Source organism: Cyprinodon tularosa, unplaced genomic scaffold, assembly GCF_016077235.1.
Source record: "Cyprinodon tularosa strain WSP-4 unplaced genomic scaffold, ASM1607723v1 ctg230, whole genome shotgun sequence".
Classification (NCBI taxonomy): Eukaryota; Metazoa; Chordata; class Actinopteri; order Cyprinodontiformes; family Cyprinodontidae; genus Cyprinodon; species Cyprinodon tularosa.
In genome coordinates, this window is record NW_024038862.1 from 290,961 (window position 1) to 304,047 (window position 13,087).

General features: G+C 37.9%; 1 protein-coding gene across 1 annotated transcript in view; it reads right to left on the reverse strand.

Moving 5' to 3' along the window:
* Positions 1 to 13,087, reverse strand: part of csmd2 (CUB and Sushi multiple domains 2) — a 375,721-nt gene that overhangs the window by 101,859 nt on the left and 260,775 nt on the right. Inside the window, exons 31-33 of the mRNA XM_038286837.1 lie at positions 11,127 to 11,321; positions 8,378 to 8,494; positions 6,530 to 6,643 (exon numbers count right to left, since the gene is read on the reverse strand). Of these exons, the coding sequence (XP_038142765.1) occupies positions 6,530 to 6,643; positions 8,378 to 8,494; positions 11,127 to 11,321 (426 nt within the window). The remainder of the gene's footprint in view (positions 1 to 6,529; positions 6,644 to 8,377; positions 8,495 to 11,126; positions 11,322 to 13,087) is intronic.

Below are 13,087 nucleotides of genomic sequence, written 5' to 3' on the forward strand. Positions count from 1 at the left end.
TTCTAAGGCTTTGTTAAACTAAAATCAAAGAATTTATTTTGCTTTTGTAGACTCCCAAAGCTAGAGAGCTCAACCAAACAGGAAAACTGTCTCACTTAACAGATCTTGAAAGGTTAAACCTCTCAGCTGTTTCGTTTGTACAGTAGCACATTTTGACAACTGGAATATTTATCATTTCTTCACAAATAAAACAAATAATTAGCTCTCAAGCTGTTAACCTTTATCGTCTCAGTTCTCATGAAGAATCGTCTAATTGCCTGCCTAGTTATGAACCTTAAAATGGAACACATTATTTATTTCATTAGCTGTATGCTGTGGTAAAACCTTAAACAGGACACACATTTTTGGTTTGCAGTTTGCTAAATCATAACATAAATAGTTATGTGTACTTTAATATAATCCGTGTCATATTAAATGTAGGTTCTAGTAGGAATTAAGTCACTTTGTTTACTAAAACCAGGTATTTGAGGTTAGAGTATTAATCAGAATATTCTTCAATATTGACATTAATTATATATTCTTTGAATGCCTCTAATGATGCATTTTTACCATCCTTGTTTAATGGGTGACATTATTATTCTTTTGAAGTTTTGAACTGATAACAAAAGAAATGTTTATCTTATTAGTGCAGCTTCAGTATGGCTAATTCAAAAAGCTTCAAATCTATGTAACAGAACCATATTTTATATAGTCTATGTACTTTCAATACTGTTGGGAGTAGAGCTGGGCGATATGGCGATATATATCGTGAGGACGAGAGAAACATGTCTATCGTGACCTTTCTCCTCTATTTTTTCTATCGTGATAAACTTTTTTATTATTATTATTACTGCTAATATACATTTTAATATAATTTGTTAATATAACATTTTGCGTTTTTGCTATGCAAACTCTAAGTGTATATAACGAAAAAAAAAGAGAATAAAAAGATAATGTGAAGAGAACGTGGTTTTGCGACACTACACCGCTTTACGTCACGCGGCTTTGCACCATACGTTTGCGACATTACTGACGGAGAGAGCCCGCGAAATTTCTTTCTGGCTTGAAAAAAAATGAATGATGGACACCCAAGAAGATGTTACCACAGCAGCGGTTACAGAGTCCGAAACAGTTGCCAGGTCACAGAAACAACAAACACCACTTTTGCCCAAAAGGGGAGGCAGCTCGGTTGTTTGGTTATATTTCGGATTTCAGCCATCTGATAAAGAACAAATGCAGCCGATATGTAAACTGTGCAGCAAAGCCGTTCCAGCGGCTGATGCAAATACTTCCGGCCTCTTTTACCACCTAAAGAAAAATCATGAACAAGAACACGGGAAACTACAACCACTCCGATCAAAACAAACAAGGGATGAAAATACAGGAAGCACTGGAAAGAAATTCTCACAGCCGAAGCTTAAGGAAGCATTCGCCCAAGGATCACAATATGAGAAGACGTCTCAGCGACACAAGCAGATCACAGGTGCTATTTCACGCTATATCTGTAAAGGCATGGCCCCGTTTACATAGTCGAGAAAGACAGCTTTCGGGACCTCGTCCGTACCATCGATCCCAGATATGTGATGCCTAGTCGAAAACATTTCAGTAAAGTGGAGCTGCCTGGCTTATATGCTAGTTGTCGGGCTGAAGTGGAGAGAGAGGTACGCAGTGGTGCGACGCATTATGCGTTGACTACGGACATGTGGATGAGTAGAGCAACACAGCCTTATATGAGTCTCACCATCCATTTCATCAAGGACTGGACCCTCCTAGTGGAAAACAAGGTAAGTGAAAGACGAGAAAAACCTGGCCTTGGAATTTTATAAAATGTCAATAACAAACGAATATTAAATGATTAATTACTGCAGCGCAATAGCCAAGATTCTATACTGTTCACTGTCATGGCCGCAAATTGCATAACTGGTGTTCTTGGTTTGGGGTTGGGATTCTCATATTAGGAAACAAGATGATGGGTAAAAAATAGGCGATGAAAGATTTTTTTCAACCCTGTCCATCTGACGGACTATGAAAACATAAAATGCAACATCAGTTGTGGTATATCGTGATATATATCGTTATCGTGATATAAAATAATCCATATCGTGATATAGTTTTTTTTCCATATCGCCCAGCCCTAGTTGGGAGCATCAGTCCTGATGTGTTTGATATCATTGCTCTGTTGGAGCATCTGATATTGTCAACTAGATGTTGATCTGAACTCAAATTTAAAGAAATTAGAGGTCTTTTTTAATTTCGCAATACATGTGTAACAGTGAAAGAGGGTCATGCAATAGCTCGATGTTGAGTCCACCATGCTGGAAAAGCTGAAACAGTGTTCAGAAAGCTTTACCTTGACACTTTCAAACATTCCTGTTAAATACATCAATCTTTGCCTTGCCTGGTGATAAAGATTTTTTCAGTTAGGCATTTGGCTTATCCACGTCAGCAGCTGTAAATCACAGTTGTTTGTAAGGGAAATAGTTCTGAAGCAGATTTTTCCTGATCTGGATGTTTTTTTCGAGCAATCAACCAAATCAGTGTATATGACATTGACAATTTAGAATTGGACATATTTGGTTGTTCCAACGGACGATTATCTTAAAAACACATTAGGACAAATTTTGGGATTGATTAAGCAGAAAAAGAAAGTGTATGGACAAGTTGAATCGTTTTTTTCACCATAATCAATGGTAATGCAGTCAGCTGCCAACTCCTGTGTGTATATGTGAATAAAATATACACAAAGAAAACATGGAATACCTAAAAGCATTTGTTTTTAGTACAATGCCATAACTATTGATGTAAAACCGTAACTGATTATGGTCATTATCAAGACGGGGAAAAAAAATGGTTAGATTTCAGCTCTTTAATTAAAATCTAATGGGCTACCTTTGCTGTAATCATTATATTTGTCCAAAACCAATTTTCCTTTAGTTATACTGGACCTTAAAACAAAACTGACGACAAACTATGGTCTAATTTTCCTCTTTTTTCATGGATGTATGTTTAAAAGCCAGATTAGTGCCAGGACACGGAGTTCTTTCCAATTTTAAGTAATCCAGGTAGATTTAATGTAAAAGTCTAAGTCTAAATGCACTATTTTACATCCGTGTGGCTCAGGACATTTCTATAAAGTCTTGCTCACCAAGATATACAACAACAGCATGAAAAGGCTGATTTGCAAACTTTGAATAAAGGGAGTGAAATTGGAGACAGAGCTTTTCTTAGAAATCTTAAACAGAAATGGAAGTGGAAAAACAAGAGACAACTCACTCTACTCACAGTAAAGTGAATTTACGTCTATATTGGTGCAAATATTTACACAAGTTGATGCAAACTTTCAAGGGTATAACTTTGTGATAAAAGTTGGTGGGGAAACTCTTAGAGAGGGGGGGCTGATGTGCCTACAGTTACTCGACACCAACACTTTCAATAGGGTTTGTAATTTCCAAAGATTTGCTGAAACATATATTTACTGAATGCTTTCCTATTGTTGAGAACACAAAAGAACCAAAATACATTGATATTTATATTTATAGGTAGTTAGACAATAATGTATTTAAAAAAAGGATGAATTACAGCCAATTCCAATGCAAACCGCAATATATCATGCCTCCCTAGTATGTACACAATTTCAGTTTCATTCATCCATTCATCAATCCATCAAGAAAAATGTGGACTGATTGACTGATGCTTTTTGTTTCAGCTACATTAGTGAATATCCTCCTTCAAAAGCAGCAAAATCAAATTTAGAAATTTGTCCCACATATTGTCAAAGTCTATGTATTGAAATTATTGGTGGGGACATGTCCACACCAGTCCTTCAGTGTGCACACTTTAAATGTCCACAGGCTTGCCACAATGCAAACCAAACAACTGTTAGCTTTCTGTCTCTTCCCTAAATTACAGACACAAAATCAGTCCAAACACATGTTAACAGCACCTATAAACAGCCACACAGATCATTCTAACTAATGAAACAAGTCACTACATTGTTAATTGGTTAAGTGAATGTCTCCTCTGAACCATGACAACAGATTCAGAAAACTGTGAGAAACCCTTCTAAAGTGTAATAAGAAAACCGGATAAGGATAAAAAAGAATCTTATAATTAGCTATCAGCGCATTATGTGCAACATTAAAGTGGGTGAAACGGATTCCATTACCAAATGATAGAGAAAGTGAAACATTTAAAAAAAGCTGAGAATCATCTCTGTGCTTCAGTAGGTTGAGGTTAAAAGTCACTTTATATCTGGAAAAGAAATCCCCCCAAGGTGAAAAATTGTCAAGAACAGCTTTATAATGATATCTAACAAGAAGAGACAGAAATACGTGTGTGCAGATCTTTGCCAGATCACTGGAGAACACCTATAGTTCTGCCTGTGTCAGCAGTTTGTTTAGGTTTCTAGGTATCCTTTTTTAAAATGGATAAAACCAGGAAAAGATATTTAATTCCCAGTCATGCCAATAATTGCTGACATCCAACCAATGACTCGAAAATGTATTTAGTTGTGAGGTTTAAAGCGACCTTTTTTGAGCTGGTGAAACAAATGAGACAAGATTTGTTGAACTGTAGTTTAAAAAAACGTTATCTCTCTATCAGGATTTCTGAAATTAACATAATCTGTACAGCATGCCATTTAATACAGAGGTTTACATGTTAAGACAAGCCTTGATTCAACATACCTACCTTCAGCAGTATCAATATACTATAACACCTTTTTTTTCTGATAGCCATGTTTTTGAAGCCAGGAATAAACCCAAAAGCCCCGGTGTTTAATGTCTAACATAGCTTCTACCTGCAGATTATTGATCATTATCCCTGATCTTTTACACAGCAGTGCTTTTCAGTCAGGGATTTAAATGGAAAAAAAAAAAACTATTTTTTTCTGAGACTTACATGGAGTTCAGGTAAACTGTGTTAGTTAGAATAAAATATAGATTTGTTTTTAAATATATATTTATATATTTCATTGAACATCAAACAGGTCTGGGTATAAACTCCAGAGAAGTTTCAGCCAAGGTTATATTGATGAAGAATGTCACGGGCACTGAACATTTCATGGAGCACTGCACAAGCTATTCCTGCTTATCTGTGCATGGATAATCCGGTCTCCATATCTAATGACATGCTGGACAAGGAGATTATAAATCAGAGATTCAGTCAAATGATTGATTGTAGATCTGTGTATTCAGGTAGGTGAATCTGTTGGGAGGAAAACTAGTACTCAAGTGTTACAAAAATGTAGCCTCAATGACATAGTGCAACAAATAAAATCATTTTTGAATGGAACCCGTAATAAATCCAATCTACAGTTTGCCAAAAGCCACGAAAGACACAATGAAGGTTAAAGAAGCTGCTCTGCTCAGATAAGACCTATATTTAACTTTCTTGCTCAAACACAAAAGATAACATGTTGGTGGTAGCAGCATGCTATGGGGATGGTTTACTTAAGCTGACACAGGGGTGCCGGTCAGACTGAATGAAAAGATGTGTGAAGATTAATACTTGCTAAGATGAGGAAAACCTGTTCATCTTTGAGTGGAAAATTACTTCAAACATAACACTTAAAAACAAACAGATAGAACAGAGCATATCCATGTATTCTAATGGTCGAGTTAAATTTCGACCTGAATCCAGCTGAGAATTTGCCGCAACCCTGAAAATAAATGGTCACTCTATGGCCCCATTTACTCTACCCGTCTAAAACTGATCCGTGCCAAGTTAAGACCGGGCTTGGATCAGTTAACCGTGCCGAGCCTGGTTCCACCACGCTAGCACGGTTCCTCGCCTCCTAGTGACGATCTGAGGTACTACTGCTGTCTAGGACTGCAGGAGCGAATCAAGCAAATTAGAATGGCGACACCCATAACATTCAGGAAGTTATGTTTGGTTATAATTGTGATATTTCATTGTTTGCAGAGAGTCAGGCAAAGAAGGCAGCCTTTGGTGGATTTACGTGACAGAGTCAGCTTTTGGGAAGTGGAAACGACAAACAATAGTCTAATCAGGGCTTAGAGACGCTGGAAACAATGACAGACGTTGAGGTTCGTCACACTACTAAGCCGAATCATCACTAGAAGTCATGTGGCATGGTAGGGACGCTAGTAATTTTTTGAATGTCTGAAATGTCATGATTACGGAGGCTGACTGTAAGGAGGTGACACGGTCTGCTAATGTGCTCTATGTTATCTGATAAACGAATCTGAAGAACTGAATCGTGCTAACCCCTACGGTTGAATTAGTACCAGTTTAGCGTGGTTCTGTTGTGTCTGGCACAGTCCAGTTCAGTTTGCATGCCATTTACACTCAACAGTTATCTCAGTTTGTGCTCGGACTGGTCTCAGCATGGTCTCAAAAGGGTATTGCTAAAGGGGCACAAGGATGCATCCAATCTAACTGTTTGAATAGACAAAATAATCTGTCAGCATACATTATAATAGATTGGCATATCACACATTTATCTTTCTTTGTAAAATCCTACACTATTCTTTATTAGTCTTCATAATTCCTACCAAAACCTGCAAGGTAAGACTGCATGTTTTAATACCTGTGTGTGCTCCAGAAAGTGAGCTGAGAACACGGGAATGTTGTGTCGGTCCATCGTATACCTCCACTATATCATTCAGAGCAGTCTGGAAGAAGGCAAACTGGCTGAAGACCACTGGGAAAGAAGCACAAAAAAAGAGCAGGGAAACAATGAGGAAATAAAACAACGGGATACTCTTTTGAGTTGATCTAAAATGAGCTAAAGTATCCATAAAAATAGAGCTCTGGTTTATAAAGATTTAAGAAAGGGATATCAAAAACAATTTCAATCAAGCTGCTCTCCTTAAACATCGTGGATAATGCTGGCAGGTATAATAATAAAACCAAAAACTGACATTACAAGGGGGGATTAGAACACCTGTCTAGACCTGATGGCATGTCAGAACATGACAGCCAGTCTGTCATATGATGTGTAGCTAAACTCCTCTAGGTGACATTCATTGTTTCAACCAAGATGCTTATCTGGTTTTATTTTAATAGTAGATGAGAACTAATTTTTTTTTTTTTTTTTTTTTCTGATTAACGCTGCAGATTTAAAAGATTGCACTACTACCCACTTTTTATAGGGTCTGATAAACCTAATAAGTTATTTTTCAACAGGATATTGCTATGAGGATCTTTTTCTAGTTTAATATCTGTGTTTACTTCAACATTTCTTGAATTGTTGTCAATAAGTTAAAACCATTGGTCACTATGACACCCACTAAGTCATCTGCACTGAGTGAAATACCCTGTTATTAGCTTGGTGCATGCACCTAATGAGAAGCTGGTAGAATGAAGGAAAAAAAGCTTTTGCTTCTCTGCACGACAAAGTGAGCTGCCTTGGGCTTAGCCGTCATTATCCAGGAAAATGCAAATGTCAATTTTAATCATTTCAATTTTTTCTCACTATGACCTAACTGAGCGAAATATGTAGATGACTTGGTTCAAGAGAGGTGTATGGATGCAAAAAAAAAAAAAAATTCAGAAGACTGGAATGAAATAAAGTCAAAATCAAACAGGAGCTGATGCTATTTGGGGTAATTTAACCATGACAGGAGCTTTTCCCAAAAGAGACACGATGCTGATAACTCATTAAAAACCTGGTGCTAAGAGGAAAAAGTAGCAGGAGATAAAAACACAGAAAATGCCAACAGCTGGTTAGAGAAAAGTGTAGCAGAGAGTTGCCTTCGATGGAAGTGAAGGACATTTCGAATGTACTCGTTTGAGCTGGATTCTGCATTGTTTTGCCTTCTGAATAATTTGATGCCGCTGTAGTATCCGATCAGATAATGAAAGGAAAGGATGACCTTTAAGATGGAAATGGCAAAAAAGCAGTGAAACTCGAGAAAATATGAATCTTCCAGGCGGCAATTATATTTTCCTTTGTGTGTGTAGGTGTGTATGTGATAAAAATAGTAAATATATGATGATTAAAATGCTCTACCAGTCTACAGTTAAAAAAAAACAAACAGCTATAATTCCTGTGGAAATGTGTTTGTCAGTTACTGTGTGATTTCACCATGAGTAGAATAAAATGGGATATATGCATTCCACAGCCCTCCCAGGAGTAGATGCTTGATTGGAAGTGAAAAGACAAGTGACTCGCTGAGCTTCTAACAGTTTAACACAAGATTGCTTTCTGCTTTTCCTCTTACACTGTATTTTCAGATACTTTGGGAAAACAATGTTTTCATCTGTTCTTTTCGTTTTTAGCTGTGAGAAAAGATGAAAGTCAGTAAGTTAAATTTAGCTTAGTGAACTGCAGTTCACCGCTTCTAGGGGCCTACTGAATTAATCTATTTTTAGTAATAATAATAAACTTGACTGACTGAAAAACAATTAAAAATGTGCTTGTAATTGTGCTTACCGTAATCCTTGGGAACAACCACGGAGTACATGCAGGTTCGAGAGCTGGAATAGTTGCCAGGGTAACCAGGAGACAGGACTACTCCCTCTAATCCAGTGTACTGTCCACCACATGGTGCTGCAGAGGAACATAAAAATGGGACATAAAGAGAAACCATGAAGTAGAACAAGACACAAAAGGAAGGTCTAAAGGTAACCGGGGGCGGTTCCATTTCTCCTCCCTCTCCCCATGCTCTCCATTCCACCGTTCCTAAATTACTTTTCCTGTGCGATTGGGCTTTGGATGGAAGATGTCTCTGGTGGTTGCAACAGTGAAATTGCCATGTTTTCCAAGTGTCCATCTGGGTTAGCCTGGTTGTGATGAGAGTTTCCTCTCTCAAGTTTAAGCCCCTGAAAACCCTCTGTGAGAGCCTGGAGCTTTGTTGGAATGCTGTACAGGTGCATTTCAATAAATGGAAACATCTTCAAAAGGTTAATTTACTTCAGCTATGAAACTCAAATAATAAATAGAACTTTCCTTCAAATACAAATCTCTGGGATGCCACTAGCAGAGCGAAAGCAAGACTACTAAACAATCATTAGGACCTCGCCTTGTTGGGTCAGTGTCAGCATACTGCAGGCTTTGTCTGCTGCAGCTATAGTTGCAAACTTTTTCCTGTGTTGTTTTGCTGCTTGTACTGTGTTTGGTAGCAAATGCAGCCAAATGCAGCGGTATTCTCTTCTTGCAAAATAAGATGTCCAGGCAAAAAGGTAGGGAAACCTGACTGAAGTTGGCAGAAATACCCATAAACTACACTGGAAAAAATCAAAATCTAGATAAGTCATTTTTTATTAAAATAAGTGCATTTGTTCTTGAATTGAGGAGGTAAAAGAGACATGTTTCCAATGGAACAAGACTATTTACATTTAAAATAAGAAAACACAATTGCGTTGTCTTATTTCAAGTAAGAGTAAAAATACTAAACACATTTGCAAATCATCTTATTTACCTACTCAAAATTAATGGAAAATACACTTAATTTGAGAATTATTGTACTTATTTCTAGATCGTTATTACAGTGTAATTTATTTTTTAATGAACACCGCGGATAGTGAGCTAAGTGCTTGTGAGGGATGGCATTCATTTTGAAAAGTTTCTCCTGTTGTCCTGTATTAGGTTTTTCCCCTTCCTGTTTGTTATAAGCGGCTCTTTGTCCTTCCTTAAGAGTGAATGAAGTATAGAAAAGGTCATCATTGCTGTCTGTTTATTGTGTTTTCCTGGTCAATAAACCGCTACATTTCCCCCCACGCTTTGAATCATGCAACTTATAAAATGTGCAGCTTTTCCGTGAATTTTTTTCTAACTGCCGGGGGCGGGGGGGGGGGGTCAAGGTGGAAATGAAAGAATAAGGGGCTAATTTACATTTAGCACAAGAACATGCTAGCAACAGGCATGGTGGAGAACAAATGTCCCAAATTCACACATTTCGACATTTATTTGCCTCATTAAAGCTGCCGAAGCAATGAAGAGACTGGGCTCAACTACTGGAGAGCTGAAATAAAGAGCCGACAAAGCCCCATCTTTCAGTAGAAGCTCTTACTGCTAGGAGCCAACAAGCTAACTGGAGCTAGCATTCTTCTTCATGCCTACTATGTACAGCCTAGGTAAAGCTCCCCCTACAGGTTATGTGAGAAACAGTTCAGTAGATATGAGCGGCTTATAGCCCCGTACAGCTTATAGTGAAGTGCATTCTAAAGTATGGAAAATACAGTAAACTTTCAGAATGGGGCAATCGTCATAAAATACACTTTAGTTTTCAGCAGGCACTCAAGTAATCCACAGATAATATTTTTTTTTTTTTTAAATGTAAGAAATTACAGTAATGATTTTCAACTCTACAACATTCTCCCAGCAAATTACTTAGACATGATTAATGCTAAACTACCATTTCTTATTTCTAGCATTTTCAATGGGAAAATGTTCTTTGGAATACAAATTTTAACATGCAAACCACATGTTCAAGTTATTCTATTTCTACTCAGAGATTCAACTACTTTGTAGTTACATATTAATTATTCTCGGTAAAAATATTTCCCAATGATTCTAGGGAATATGCTAATTTTTATGTAAAACTGCATAATGGATATTTATCAGCTCAAAACCACATAATCAATGCTAACAGAGATAAACAGTATACTATGTGTATTACAGACATACAGCTATTTCCCCCCCTTTTGTATTATACCTGTTTACAGCATTTTATCGATACCAAAAATGATCTGGTGTGTTTCAGTTAATATGCTTAACTGTTTCTAACTTGACACAATATAACTTGTCTTTGATGCTCTAATTTATTTCATGTGCATCTCCATGGGTGTGTTTTTCTTTTTTGTGCTATAAGGAAGTAACGCACAGAATCAGAAGCAGGGTTTCTGCTGTCAGGTATCTTTAACCAGCTTTCCAGGGACTTGCAAACTGCATGTGGTAGTGGTGTCACATAAATATCAGGGAGCGATGCAGAGTTTCTCTGAATGGAAGATAAGATATGCAAAACAGGGTGCTCATCTGAAACCTCAGATTAAATTATACTCCATGTGTATAAAAAAAATAATAAACCCCACACAGCTCTGCAAATATGTACCTGCAGGACATATCTCAGTAGAAAAGCAACATATGATGATTTAACCACATGAATGTTTACGTATGATAAATCTATAAACTCAGACATGGTTTGTGCTCCAAACAATCAACTCCAGATGTCAGTGTTTACCCATGCAGATGGGTTTGGGTTTGTTCCAGCTCGGCTTGCCATCTCCCCCCATGATGCAAGTGAGCGTCGCATCTCCCTCTAGAGTATAGCCGCTGTCGCAGTGGTAGCTGACAGTGGAGCCCAGCTTGAGATCGGAGCCCATCCGCGTCCCATTACGCACAAGGCCAGGTTCGAAGCAAGATTCCCTGGGGTTTTCTGTGGAGAGTAGAAACAGAGTGGTTATTCTGTGACAGATGGAAGCATGTGGTTTTCAATAGAAAAGATTTTTTTGCAAAGCTCTGCTCTATATGCTGGAATATAAAATGTTATGTGCCCGAGGTTATTGATACACAATTTTTAACTCCTTTCTTATTGGGTGTTTTTTTGTGTTTTTTTTTGCTTTTTTTCCCCTCTTTTCCAGTTTTCTGCAACTCTGTGCTGTCCGGTTCTCAGTAAATATATCTCAATGACTGCCACTTTCTCTACAGCCCCTGTCAGTGGCCTCTCATCTGTGGCTACTGGGGTATGTATGGTTGTGAAAACAGACAGGCAGCTGATTGAAAGTGGCATGGCTCTGGCCCAAGGTCTGCTGACTGTACATAACCGCCTCTCAAGCAGCATTTCTCTGTGCTCTTAACTTGAGAAGACAATGCACATACGCAAGCTTTCTTTATCAAACACCCCCGCCACACAGCCCTACACACCCCACTCGTACACGCTCTGCTTCTACCCACATATCAATCACCGACCATAAGGTCGTAAGATAGATGTCTTGCTTCATTTAGCAGAGCATTGTTCAAGGTGGAAAATGTGCATGTGAGATGCAGCCTGTCAATTTGGCACTCTTAACACCTTTAAAGCCAAGATAAACATAGGAAAGCTGCCTGGAGTCATTCAGCTCACTCCTAAACACAGCATATTCTCTTATTAAAGCAAACTTGCATATGTGATAACTTGACAGACAAATGGGAAGGTGAGTCAAAACTTTTCAACAGTCAGACATTTTTTAAGTTAAAACCTACCATCTGACAAGGATGCAGAACAGTCAGTCAATAACTTGACAAGAGCTTCAAATTAACAACATATAGGTTAGATAGTAAACCATCGCAGGACTGTCGGTGTGGATTAGAATAGCATTTACTAAATTTTGCATTTGCCCCATGTTGGTGTTTTTCATGCTAAAACCACAATCATATATGTATATAATTTTCCTTTAATGTGATAGGTTGTATTAGAGTAGTGCATTTTTGTTACATGATTAAAAAATATATATATAAAAAAAATCCTATTCACATCTTCAAAATCTGGAAGCACTAGTATGCTGTTGTACAGTTTATTTGGCCAAAAGCTGGGAGGTAGGTGAGAGCTGAGACTAAAGTAGAGGTTCCCTTTTTAAAAGAAATGGTGGCCACATTCAGACTGCTCAAGCTACAATTACATTTTCCCAATAAATTCTTAGTCATGTTTTAAAGTCTCCAAATATATTCAACTGTGACAAAAATGGGCAAACAGAGGCCGTTTCTCAATTCACAAGAATGTGAGTACGGACTCGTGTCCTTGCCAAGTATATTCCAAAGAAGAACACAGGAAAGTATGGACTCAGGGAGAATGGGAGAAGGGAGCATAGATATGGGTCAATTGGAACAGAAGTGTACTAGTGACTTAATAAGAGTAACTTAATACTCTGAGCTCTGTGAGCGCTCCTCTGGAAGCTGCTGCGGCTGCAGTGCATGCTGGGACAGCTGTCAATCCCAAGAATGGAGAAGTCTGCTCTGATGCATACTTGGTAAAGACGGAGGGACGAGAACAACATCCGGGGACTATGTCAGTTCTCAGTCTTCTTATTCTTGTGAATTGGAACAGTACTAGGGCTGAAGGTGATGACGTGCCACAAGCACATTAGAAAACGCAAGTACACTTATTGAGAAACGGCCAGAATTGATGAGATATGACCAAACAGAGTCTTTGATAATGTTGTAATG